Source organism: Megalobrama amblycephala, linkage group LG9 (genome assembly GCF_018812025.1).
Source record: "Megalobrama amblycephala isolate DHTTF-2021 linkage group LG9, ASM1881202v1, whole genome shotgun sequence".
Lineage (NCBI taxonomy): Eukaryota > Metazoa > Chordata > Actinopteri > Cypriniformes > Xenocyprididae > Megalobrama > Megalobrama amblycephala.
In genome coordinates, this window is record NC_063052.1 from 32919930 (window position 1) to 32933835 (window position 13906).

General features: G+C 35.7%; 1 protein-coding gene and 1 pseudogene across 6 annotated transcripts in view; both read left to right on the forward strand.

Annotated features, from left to right (window-relative positions):
- Positions 1-4135, forward strand: part of LOC125275738 (nuclear GTPase SLIP-GC-like) — a 30230-nt gene extending 26095 nt beyond the window's left edge. For all 6 annotated transcript variants that reach the window (XM_048202969.1, XM_048202968.1, XM_048202965.1 and 3 more), the window contains 5 exons: positions 870-993; positions 1176-1284; positions 2653-2786; positions 2880-2964; positions 3073-4135. In XM_048202969.1, coding sequence (XP_048058926.1) covers positions 870-993; positions 1176-1284; positions 2653-2786; positions 2880-2964; positions 3073-3128 — 508 coding nt within the window. In that variant the 3' untranslated portion in view covers positions 3129-4135. The remainder of the gene's footprint in view (positions 1-869; positions 994-1175; positions 1285-2652; positions 2787-2879; positions 2965-3072) is intronic.
- LOC125276253 lies at positions 3739-11652 on the forward strand (annotated as a pseudogene).
- The last annotated feature ends 2254 nt before the right edge of the window (positions 11653-13906 follow it).

The window sequence follows — 13906 nt, forward strand, 5'->3', positions numbered from 1 at the left end:
TATTGTTCTTTTTGTTCTATTTGGCTAATAAGCCACAGCCAGTGATGGGAATAATGGCGTTATAAATAAACGGCGTTACTGACAGTGTTACATTTTTCAGTAACGAGTAATCAAACAAATTACTTTTTCCCTGTTACAATGCCATTAACGTTACTGACAAAAATGCCGCGTTACTATAATTAAGCTCATGAAGCGGTTTTCATCTGAGTAGGGTCTCTCTCAGCCATAGGACCTTCAAAGTTTTTTCTCTGGTGTGTGTGTCAGTTGATGTGGAAATGATCGCGCCGGCGCCTCCATGTCATTATTATATTGTCTACTATATTTGCTTCTTATTTATTAAATCCAATTGGTTGATGAAACGTTGATTATAATTAAGATAACATTTTTACAAAACGAAATTCACTTTAAAGAAAGGCTTTCTACAAAATAAAACAAAATTAAGTGGTCAAAATTATGTCCGACCCACTCCATGTCTCCCAATATATTGCGCATCTTATGAGGTATCCTCTTATCTTACTCATGCTGTTCACTTTTCATAATCAAATAGATGAATTTAAAACATAACATAGGCCTACTTAAACTTTAAAGTAGCGCAATAGTTACTTTCCCTGGTAATTAATTACTTTTATAATGATGTAACTCAGTTACTCTTTGTGAGAAGTAACTAGTAACTATAACTAATTACATTTTTTAAGTAACATGCCCAACACTGGCCACAGCAGAACATTGTATCTCGGAGCAAAAGAGTGGGGTGTTTTTTTACTGAACGAATCCACGATTTAAATGAATCTGTTGAGTGAATGAATCACTGCTAACATGCTGTCAATTCCAGATTAATATGAGACCACTATGTTTTCTCTTGGCTTCAGTGTGACTGGAACAACAGGAAAGTCAGTGCAAGAGCAGATTGACAAATTCAGTATCATCCAGAATGACTCTGCTTCCCCTGGATCTCCCATATTACATCACATTCAGAACTTCATCAAAACAGAGGTGAGTTCAGTTCACTCGGGGGTCCTAATGCGACCCTGAGTCTCTCTGTCTTTACTTCCTTTGAAGTCAATGCCAATCGTAATTACTGAAGTAAGCAGGAACATTGATTTAAAAAAAAAAAAACTTCATCAACTCTGTGTTTTGACACTTTTCTACTTTGTGTTTTTCCACTATTTTGAAAGGAAACAAAGCTGAAGGCATCACTCAAAAGAGACGTTGTTGATGCAAAGAAGCAGATCTACTCATCAATCCAAATAACCATTAAGAAGGAAATGTCTTCTTGCTATGAAGGTAAGCTAGCATCAAATGTTACAATTAAATTGCTAACTATTTATATCAACAGTTGCCTATATGGCTTGCAAAACAATTATTCTAATCACTAGCTCATTGTATGTACAGCAAAAGGGAGCATTTGGAAACAATCACTACTAAAAACACAAAGCCATGATAAAAAAAAAAAAGAGAAACAGAAACAAGCTGTGAGCACATCAACATTTTCATTGTCCCCACCACAAAATAAATAAATAAATAAATAATAATAATAATAAAAAATTATATATATATATATATATATATATATATATATATATATATATATATATATATATATATTTGGTATTCAAATCCCACTGAGAGAGAAGTTGCCACACTGCCACAAAGTCTGACAGAAGTACATGGGACGCCTCTAACTCGCAAATCACCTGCGGTGCCAGGATTAGAAGAGATGCCCCCTGAGAGCCCCGAAGGAAGTTGGGCATACAGTGGCATGATGTGCACAGTCCTCCCTCGGGAGGGGTCACTCACAGGACCAGGGCAGAGTGACATCTGTTTATTTTTTCTTGCCTGCCCTCAAGGAGATCACCTCTCTCAAATCCGATCTCCCCCTAGGCAGTTCAAACCCCTGGCCCCCTTTCTTTACAAGGGGGGCTTGACTGGCCACACTTACTTTTTGTTCCTCTTTCATAATGCCCGCCCTGGTCAAGTCCAGCTAGTTGATGCCGTGGGCTCCTGGACATTGTGAGGGATCAGCTCCTTGAATGCCACCGACTGACATTTTGTCTTTACTCTCATCCCTCTCTGAAGAGGACCAAAACGGGATCGGCGCTTAAGCTAGCTGAACTTATCACAATGAACACATTCAGCCCCCACGAGGACGGACCTAGCGTGCTCCTCACTCATTCACACATGCAGATGTTGTTTGAGTCGGATTCTCTAGTAAAGCGGTGTTACACATCTCCTGCACTTCAGTCCTGACATGTTTTTTCTAAATCCTGACTAAAGACTTACACAGGAACAGATACACACAGAATAAACATGCGGCTTCTGAAGAAAAAGATGCTGATGGCACACATTTCTGATGTCTCTGTCTCCCATAGTGTCAACGCCATAATGAACCAAATATTTAAGTATTCAATGCATAAAAATGAATACTTGATCAATAAATTCAAGAATGGAGACAATCCAGCACTGACCCAGAGCTAGCAGGCCATCCTCATTGTTGAGTCCTGATTTACTAAATCATTTGATCATCACTTATTCACAAGCCACCGATGCAAGATGGTACTAAATATAGATTAGCAGTGTTAGCAGTTTTATTGTAAACACATTTTCTTGTTCTGTGTCTTCATAAAAAAGAAAACCGAGTGTTTCTTGTTTTAGAAGCTGCAGCAGTGACTGGAATCGGATCCATGAAGAAAAGGCAAGAACTGCTAATAACCACAGTCGATAAGATGAAACATAACATGTTCAAGAAGGCAAAAACTGAAGTGCTTAAAAAGTTACAAAAATTAAAGGTACTGATATCATATTTATTAAGACAATCATGTATTTAGCTAGTTATACAATGATAAAAGTCAAGCAGAATCTTCTCTTGTTTCTTTGTAAAGCTGTACATAAAGGATGCTCTTGAATCAGAACTAAAGAGATCAATGAAACTCTCACTGTCACAAACCAGCAAAATCAAATTGATGGGTAAGAGAGAATGTCATCCTATTTTACCAGTTTAAACAAATGATCTTTTGGTATGTGAAATGTGTAAGTAATCTCAATCACTCCCTAATATGTAACATCTGTCTTTAGATGTCTCAAAAGAGACTGAACTGCTGGAGAGACTTTCAGAGCAACTGTCAGACTGAGGTCATCAAGCAATAAAAGGCCCAAGAGAAGAAGTAGAATTAACATGAACATATGTAACACATTTTCAGTAAATGTTTTCATTAGTTTTACATTATAGATTTTATTGCTTTACTCACATTAATGTGTTGGTTTCTTAAATGGTTCACTTTCATCAAATTTCTTTGAACATTGGGTTTTATTTTAGTTTTTAGTGAAAGCTGCATGATACACAAACTGTGCATTGATTTATTGCCCTTTTTTTTACAACCAAGATTTTTTTTTAATATAGTTCAATCTTTTTTATTGTGACAGTTTACAGCAAGAAATGGAAATGCCATTTAAGCTTAGTGCAGCTGTCCCATTTACAAGAACTTGAGTGGAGTAGGTGATTCATTTAGATGGGAATAAAGCAAGAGTCTTTTTATGCAACAGTACAAAACAGATCTGTTGCTTTTTTACATTGTTAGTGTAACGAATGCAGTTTTATTCACATCTCGTGTACATCTTTAATCTTTGAAATTTCTTGATTTTTTTTAGCATTAAAGTAAATGCATTTCATAATATCTGTCAGCAAATATTTGTGATGGCTTGGAACAACTGTAAGCCATTTTGCCTTCCACTCACCTGATCATGAGCAGAAATGCTGAAACACTGCAGTCACAGACACTTACAGCTCTCAATTCAAACAGAAAGAGCTATGGTGACCAGGTAACAGCAGACAAAGCAACATCATCTGGAGTTCACAAGTGGTGAGATGAAGAGCAAGTCTCTCTCTTATCGTTCTCTTATCGCACAAATGTGGCATTTTTTGTATTTGGCTTTAAGTAATTGCAAATATGTTGTTAAAAAGGTATGCAAAGAGTGCTACTTGGGTATAAAGTTAAACATACTGGTGCTTTTATAGGTAAGGAATGTTCAGTTTAATCTTTAAGTGCTTTAGACTACTCTTCTTGTATTAAATCATTATTATTTTTTTTTTATTGAAATTTAGATTTTGATTTAATTGCCAATAAATGATAAAAACAAATATCTACTTTCCAGTTTATTTATTTATAATGATTGCTTACAAATATACATGTGAAATGTTTTAATCACCAATTTTGTGCTTAAAAGCACACAAAATGTGTACATTAATATTGGCCAAGCAACATTTAATTCAATAATTAACTTAATGTTCACTTAATCTTTAATATTTGGCCACATCTTTATGATATAAATGCTGCAGTCTCTATAATTTCTCTAACAAGAACATGTTATCAAAACATGCAATAAACTTTTATTTTGAAACCGTGTTGAACATTTAGAAATAAGCGTTCTCCTATGTTAGCGTAGGTTTATATATGATAGCACTATGTTATGCTATATTATCATCTTTTAAATTGTTTAATATATTGTGAAGTCTTAGAAAACGGTCTAATTATGATCTTACTTTTTATTTAATATTTTGGCGAAACTGAACATTTAAAATGATTTGAGGAATCGTGAAATCTGGCTACAAATATCTTTACCATGGTTCAAAATCCAATACCTAGCACATTAAAATATTGAAATTATAGTCAGTAGCGTGTTTAATTGCATGGGCCCCTGCGATTTTAATCCCATTATAATCACAGTGATATAGAGTACCCCAGGAATGACGTGTTTTTGTAGGCCAACCCGGAAGTTAGCGGCGCACGGGTTCCCTCGGTTGAAAGCCTATGCATTTTTCCCATAGACTTTTGGAAAATCGCAGAAAATAAGCTGTGTTTGACAAAGGGTTATGACACTTACACGTTTTGTCTATCAAGATAATCTTTACAAGTTAACACAACATTTATAGATTTTGAAGCCTAAATAAAGTCGTCAGATATAAAAGGCTAACAGTAGGCTATAAACGGACTACAGCACACCATGTTCGTGGATCAACGTCGTCACCACCAAGCTTCCTCAAACTTTATTTAGAAAACAACTTTATTTATAAACATGCTCGCTGATTATGATCTGTGCTGTTATGAATACTTATCCACTTTTTCATGAGAAATGCTGTCCAAATGTCCCGTTTTTAATGATGACGTCTAAAGTCCCCGCCAAAAGAAGTAGTCCCTTTTAGTAATTTGTTAGCAACTGCCGATTTTAAGACACAGTAAAAGTTTAAAAAAATCACAAGTGGGTTATAACTGGTGTGTTTTATGTCATAGATCAAAACGTGAAAGTATTTAGAGGCTTTGTTAACCACAGACCTTATTTCAGGCGATTTAGCAAAAACCCATTCAAAAAACCCATAGACTTTACGGCGTTGAAACCGGAAGTCCTAAAATGCTAACTTGCTTCCGGGTTTTTAGTGATCCGGGTTTTACAAAAATGCGTCATCCCTGAGGTACTCTATTGTCTACACAGGATGGACACCCTGGGGGTCCCTGGACCCCAGTTTGAAAAGCCCTTTACTATTTGAAAAGTTTGAAAAGTGACTTTACTATTTTCCCTTTACTTAGATTGCACAAAATAGTGATTAGTGATATAAATGCAAATGACACTGTCTTGATTAAATAAAATATTTAATCTGCATAAAACCTGACATATAAAATATATGTCAGGTTTTATGCATATGGTGGTGTGTTCTTAATGACTTTTTTTTCTAACATTAGATCCTCTTTAAAAATAAGCCGCATTATATATCCTTTCTTCCAGTATTGCAATATATCGTACCATAACCCCTGTATTGTGGTACGTATCGTATCGCCAGATTCTTGGCAATACACACCCCTAGTCTACTGAAAGTGTTGGTTAAATTGCTGTCTATGAACGAAAATATACCTCTCGGATTTCATCAAAAATATCTTAATTTGTATTCTGAAGAGTAACGAAGGTCTTACAGGTGAGGAACTACATAAGGGTGAGTAATTAATGACAGAATTTTCATTTTTGGGTGAACTAACCCTTTAATGGTGGTTAGGCTACAACACTGTATTTGTCGTTTACTGCTTTGGTCCTATCCAACTGTTTTTGTCCATTGTCGTAATTCACTGAAAACCGAAGTGTTCCCAAACAGGAGACCTTACTGAAATGATTTGGTACGAACAGGCTATATGTTACACCCCTATAAGTTTTGTAACATTTAAAAGCTCTTTATTCCAGATAGGCATAAAGTATTGTAGTATTACATACAACAATAATTTTAAAAAATGCGTTAACATAAAAAAAAATACTTTTGATTAGGGGTGTAATGAGATCTTGTCATGAGATAATATAACCTAGAGAGGGGATATTATATATCTATTTGTCTCTACCTACAAGAAGTTGAGTGATCTAGTTAGACAAAACAAAAGTTCATATTCTAAAGCCTAGTCTTTAGATTTAGATTTTCATCTGGCCTGCAGGGCAAAGAGAACATTGTGCCCTTTTGCTTTCACTTCATGTGCTTTTTAATTTCATTATTCCTGAGATCTGTATTGTATAAATTATATTGGTGGACTAAAGCTCAGTATAAATAAAGATCTAATAAATATTAAATTTAGTGCAATATGAAGTCAAATAAAACTTGCCTGTACAGCTGTTGTTACTCAGGTGGCAGCCAATTTGACTGACTCCAACTACATAGCAGAGATTGAACTCTTCTCTAAAGAGGTTTCCTCATTTGTATTCATTTTACTATGCTTTAAAGCAAATAGTTCTTTATAAATATGTAAATAACTATGCTTTTGTCCTTCATAAATATATAAATAAATCAGACTGGATGGAAATAAAGCCTTATTGTACCTCTGCAGGAGTGGGAGAAAGAGCTTGAAGATATTTTCAGAGTTTTATCAGATGAAAGTGAGGACAGGAATCAGGACGTGTTCGACATCGCTGTAGAAAAGATCACTGCACTGTATGGAGATGATGCAGATAAGAAGACATTAGACGAGTTCAAGAAAGATGAGAAATTTGCTGAAAGGGAAAACCTTTTTGTCTGTCAGTAAGAAAACGATCTCAAACAATGATGTAAGTAGCCTAAATATGTTTTAATATTTAAACCCTGATGGTTCATAACATTAAATTAATTTGTATATGAATATCCTTAACATTAATTTTTTTCTAAATAGGTCTCAGAATTTGCCAATGATGTTGCATGTTACATTCTACACAGTGAGTCCAGTCCTGGTGGCTGGTACTGGCCGCTTGTGAAGAGTGTGACATTTAGGGTTCCAGATAGTCGTGAATTCCTGGAACACATCGTGCTTGTTGATATTCCTGGAACTGGAGACTGCAACAAGTTAAGAGATGACAAGAGGAAATCTGTATGTATATTACTGTACTCTTTTCCAATGAACGTTTTGTTAACTATACATACAGCGTTGGGGAAAGTTACTTTTAAACGGGTCATGACATGAGAAATCAAATTTGCCTTGACTTTTTGTCGTTGTATTAGGGGTGCGCTGATACGGTATTCAATATCAGTATCGCTGCAATTATTTGCTGGATCAGGTCAGCCAGACGAGACCCGATCCAAATCTGATGTTTTGTGCGTATAGCCTTCTATTTTGTTACACACAACAGTGATTACAAGGTGTTTGGTTTCATTTCTTTGACGTTTTATGCATAGGTGTCTAGATGTCCATTAAATTTTCACTGATTTTGCATTGCTTTAGCCTAGATGTCAAGGCTGTGTTTGGATGACTATTAGACATCTTTTAAATGCAAAATTGCTTGCTTTACATACAATTATTTTAAAAACACATTTAGAATATTATTATATTTTGACCACTTAGAATATTTCCTGACCCCTAGAGCTATGTATGCCAATAAATAAATAAATAAATAAATAAATGAAAAAAAAAAAAAAAAAACATTACGAGTCATATTACCTACTGTACAACTTTTTACTCAAAGTAGAAAGGAATGTGTTTTCAGTATTTTTTGATTTATTTTTTTTTTTTGTCCCTGTGCACACATGAGTGTGCAGGTCTAAGTGACTGTTATGGAAAAGAGAGAAAATTTTAATTCCGTAGTTTACAAAATATTTAAGCAAATTAAGTAAACTGAAAAGTAATGAGCTGTGGCAAGCAGGGCGGGACCGAGACCTTGGAGCAAGTCTCACGGAGTGGATAAAAGAAGCAATGGATGAGTGATGACAGTTAAGGACGAGATAGGGACCTGGGCTATTTGTGTTGTTTTATTATTTTTTATGCTACAGTCATTCATGAGGGGCTGCTGTGCTTTACTTCCGTTTTTTGTTTTATTTCATTATTGTAGTTACACTGAACATTCAATGTAACTTTTCATATTAATCTGTACATTTATAAAGTAATGTATTCCTTTAGTTGTTGCATCAAAAAAGTATTCTGATTATGTAATGCATTACCCCTAACACTGTATATACATAAACACAATCTGTTACGCTACTAATAGCATGTCATCCAACTCACTATTTCCAATCTTGTAGAAACTGAGAGAGTGCTCTTTTGTGTGGATTGTAAGTGCTATTAATCGAGCAAGCACTGACAAAGACCCCTGGGGGATTTTAAAGCACTGCATTGAAGAACTGGGACCAGGAGGAGAATGCAAAAGCATCAACTTCATCTGTACAAAGACTGATGATATCAATCCAACAGCCTATCCACAAGTTTCCTACGCCCCATGAGGCCTTGCGTCAAACGTGGGAGTGTCTTCCGGTTCTAAGTAAACAAGCTGGAGTCTGGACATGACACTCATTCATTCAACAGTTGACAGTTATTCAAGATTTAACGATCCAAACTTGCGAACGTTTGTTTTTTACTTAAAGATTTAAGATTGCAGCATCAATATTTGAACAATGTTTTACAATAAAATGTTACAGTAATAGTAATGTATTAATTTATGTCAGGAGTGCACATCAATCATGCTAAATCTAACTGATATTTATATTGACATAAAAAGAAAACACATACCTATTCAGTTGTGCCTGCTTCATTTATTTACGATCACAAGAATGCACAAAACAACTCCACTAAGGCTTAAATCCAAAGGCTTACACATTTAGAAATATATTGATAACATACCCTATGTTTACATCACTTTTCTGAGCATTTCTATTGATTTTCCTCTAAATTATGCGATGATTGCAATCCGAGGACGTTTGCGCGATCTCTCCGCCTATCCTGATCCTTTCAGCCAGAGCAATAGAGGGAGCTCATGAGAAGACAACAGGAGTTATGAGTTATACGAGTTAACCGGAGTGTGTGAATCTGTGAAAGATATGCATTTGTCAGGAATCAACAGGCACAGGGAAAAGACAGATAAAACATTAAACTAAATAAATACACGATTATAATCAGATAAGAATTGTCTTCAAGCAGTCTCTGATATTTTCCATAAACGTGTGTATTTATCACAATGGTTAACATAAGTAGACTTTAGCATCGCATACAGTGGAAACGCGACTGGCTCTGGCACGCACGACACGTTAGGAATCAATAACATCATATGGCTTTGGTGGTAGCATCAGTGACAGGTGAAGAACAGACAGCGGGTTGTTCAAGTATTGCAGGGTCAGGATGCTCTAGTCATGCAGCAGCACTTTTGTGTAAGGTCAGTAAAGTAAAGGGCAATTAAGGGCACAAAAACTGTTTATTGCATTGTGATATTATTAACTAATGTACTAAACTGAGATGTTGTCCCTGAGCGCCGTAACGACATCTCTCATAAAGATTTGTAACTTTACAAAGTAAACAATGATCCAAAAAACACTTAGCCTCTTCGCTAATTAGCACACAAAATACCATTGGTATGCTACTTCCGCCACCTCACCGGAAGTTGTACCCACGTTCTCTTTTACAGTAGCGCCCCGCGGAAACAGGTGGATATAAGGTTAGAATTAGATTCTCTCTGCCATTAAAGGTGCCGTTATTAATATTGGCAGATATCACTGAAGTAGGTATGAAAGTTAAATCAACTTGTCTCTGGGTCTCTGATAGGAATTTGCTAAAATCTCACAAACAGTACCCCTTTACATAAGGGGACAAAACAAAGATCAGAATTTCAAAACAACAACACTTTGTGTCTTTTAAATTTTTCTTTTTAGATCTACTCGGCTTACTAGAGACTAATTCTCAGGAGACAAGGTTTGGAAAATCTTGAACTGTAGTATATCATATGTTTCTCCTTTATGTAAGTCTTCCTTGGATGTTTGTACTGAAAGAACTGTTCATTTTTAGATTAGGTAAAATAAGTACCTTTAGAAAACTGCTATTTCATAGCCCACAAAATAACTTAAAATATCCTTGAGTGTAATAAGTGTTCCAGCTCTGAGCTGACTTGATGTAAAAAGTTTCAAGCTGCTTTTACATACAGCTAGTTTGAGTACATTGAGTACTGAATGTATAATCAACAATTGAATTAAACTTCACAGCGGTATTATATTATTATACATTACATTAATATATTGATGTTTTTATCATTCTTATAAGGATCAGAAAAAAGTGTGCATACTTCATAGAAATGAACATGCCAAGACAAAAGTCAAAGAAAAGTTTGAAAATTCTGAAATCAAGGTATTTTCTTCAATCTTACTATTTTTAATAATTTCTGGTAATAATAATACAAATATACATGCAATATTTTTATTATTATAATTATTTATTTTTATTTTTAGAAAAGATTCAGCACTGATGGTAATTTTCTTAATGTCTTCACTGTAAGTTCCAATGCCTTCTTCGACCACATTTTAAATCTGGAACCTAGTGAAACAGGTAAACTATACTGTTGACCAAACTACCACATTATTTATTATTCAAAAAAATAAATAAAAATAAAATTCATACATGAACTAAATGCCAAGTTGTTGTGTACTCACAACATCTAAAATTATTTTATAAGCAATTCAGTCAAAGGACTGACCAAAATTACACTCTTCTAGAAATCCCAAAGCTGCAGGATGATCTGAGGACTCTTAACAAGAACATTAACAGAGAACTGACCAGAGATTATGTCAATGAAGCAAAGGGAGTTTAATCCTTGATCCAAAGTGTCCAGCTGGATAGAGACAAGAAAACGGTATGAGTCTGAATTGCTGATATTTCATATACATGTCTTCAGAATGCTGCCAATATACATTATCCTCTAATTCACTGCTGTTGTGTGGATGTTTCAGGTTGAGACAAAAGTCAAAGCCTACAGGGAATTAGAGAAGAACCTAATGAAGGCACTGAAGGAATTGGACAGTCGTTTTGACACCATTTATAGTGATCTGGAGCAGTGTCTCTCAAAGGGAGTGGAGGAATCAGTGCAACTGTGTGTTGCTTCCACAAAAGCAATGATATCCCCTGTAAGTGATTTTAATGTTGTGCAAAATGAATCACCATTGTCTTGCCCTTTTAATGGCATTGGTATTTATGTTTTGGTCAGAATATAGATAAAAGAGGATTCCATAAAATCCTTCAAGCTTTGTGCAAGAACGGCGGATGCTACTGGTCGAAAAATTGGGATGTAATCCTAGATCTGAACAAGCAACTGGCCAAACACATGCATGAATATATTAACGAATATTTCAATCTCCCGTAAGTTCTGTTTTATTATTCTATTTAACCTGTTAACTGTCACCCCCCATTTTGAGCTAAGATGTGAAAATTCTGAATGTTTGTTAGTCATGAATACTTTGGAATATCTAAGGTTGCTTTCTCAACAGATTATTTGAGCTTGAAAAACAGCAGTCCACTAGAGAGTGCGCACGGACTTTGAAAGGGCCGCGCGCTGAACTGTGCACGAGATGGAGCGGGACACGGAAAATGAAGTAGGCCTAAGGCCTACAGCCTACCCGCGGGCGCGGCTTAAGACAACTTTTATTTTCTTTCACACACAGCACAGAGAAACGTCTTTCTAATAAACCGACCAAACTGCCTGTCAAGTGATAGACGAAACTGACAATTTCAGTGCACTTTTATCTTTTTTAAACAAATGAAAGGCAATGTGGATAAACATTCACAGCCACGATGTACAGAACACCACACAAAGATATAGAAGAAAACGAATAAAAACATTTTGGATCAATAAAAAAATATAAATAACTGTAGAAAAGCCACTCTGCAGATATACTTTTCATATGTCGGCAAATCAAATTACATCGGCTAAACTGTCTCTGCAAGCAAGCTTTAACTCGACAGCGCAACATTGATGCACCAAAAAATTAAATTCATTTAATAAAAAAAATTTAATTTTTTTTTTATCAAACATTAATTTACAGAATTGAATTAGAACAGAAATATGATCGAGTCAAACTGCAAAATGCCTGAAGTGCAGGGGAACATATATTCAATGCAATATATTTATAAGCAATGAAAAATAAGCAAAACACAAGCCACAAATAATTAAATTAGATAACCCAGAGTGATCAATAAATAAATTAAAATTAAAGAAATTATTAAAATAACGAAAGTATAACCAGAATTGTCAACTTTGTCTTTTTAACTGCAGAGACAATAAACGCTGAACTGGATTGGCAGTCTTTTTAGCTAAACATTAACAGCATCCAAAAATCAAATTACATCTGGCTGAAATAGTTTGAAATCACTTGTAGCTACCCTACCTGACTGAGAGAGAAAAATCCAGTCTTTCACACGATCTGCCTGTGTCCGTTTGAGTCTTTTCAAATAGCGCGCTTTAGTCAGCTCGTTGTCGTTGTTTGTCGTTGTTGAGTTTTAGGACATGAGCTGTTGGCACAACTTGCATCATACGTTTTTTGGATCATCTTTTACCATTTCAAAGTGCATTCAATTGTACACTTTATCCCAGACATTGTTGAAGATTTAATCCCTGCCACAAAGATGCTCCTCTGCCGGTCACGGATCATGGAAGTGAAACTTAAATCAGTCACAGGGGTGGTTGGATTTATTCACGCACATTAAAAATATTTATTAAAAGCTTCTTTCTTTTCACATTTTTATTTATGGTATTAACATAATAGGCTGTATATTAACCTATTGGGAAAGAACCAGTAACCAGCAATCAGTAATCAACATACCTACCCAATCAGCATGAGTGGAGGCCTATATATAAACACAGTCGACTCTCCCATACCTCGACAGTTTTTCAGCATCCCTCCACCACACTGTCCCCTCACTCTCACCTGGTTACTTTCCTAACCTGAAATACAGGGGGAGTACTCTGGGTTTGGGCCAAATACCGAGCTTGTCTCCTCGGACAGCACGCCAAATACGCATACCATTCATTCTGCCTGACTGTATGAACTTGTGAAATTAAACTGTATTTTGTTTTCTCTTGGCTTCAGTGTGACTGGAACAACAGGGAAGTCAGTGCAAGAACAGACTGACAAGTTCAGTATCATCCAGAGTGACTCTGCTTACCCTGGATCTCCCATTTTACATCACATTCAGAACTTCATCAAAACAGAGGTAAGTTTGGTTCAGTTGTCCTCTTGTGGGCACTCAGGGGTCTTACTGCGACCCTGGGTCTCTCTGTCTTCACTTCCTCTGAAGTCAATGCCCTCAATCCCCATTACTGAAGTAAGCAGAGATGTTAATAGAAAAAAAAAAAAAAACTTTAGCCACTCTGTGTTTTGACACTTTTTTGACTTTGTGTTTCCCCTGTTTTGAAAGGAAACTAAGCTGAAGGCATCACTCAAAAGATACATTGTTGGTACAAAGAAGCACATCTACTCATCAATCCAAAGAACTATTGAGAATGAAATGTCTTCTTGCTATGAACGTAAGCTAGCATTAAAAGTTACAAATAAATCACTAACGACACCTGCACATTCCCACAGGAAGAAATTCAAGGTGGCATAAACACAGGCCAACACTAGAAAAACATCACAACCAGAAGCTCATAGCTAAAGCCTCAAATATAA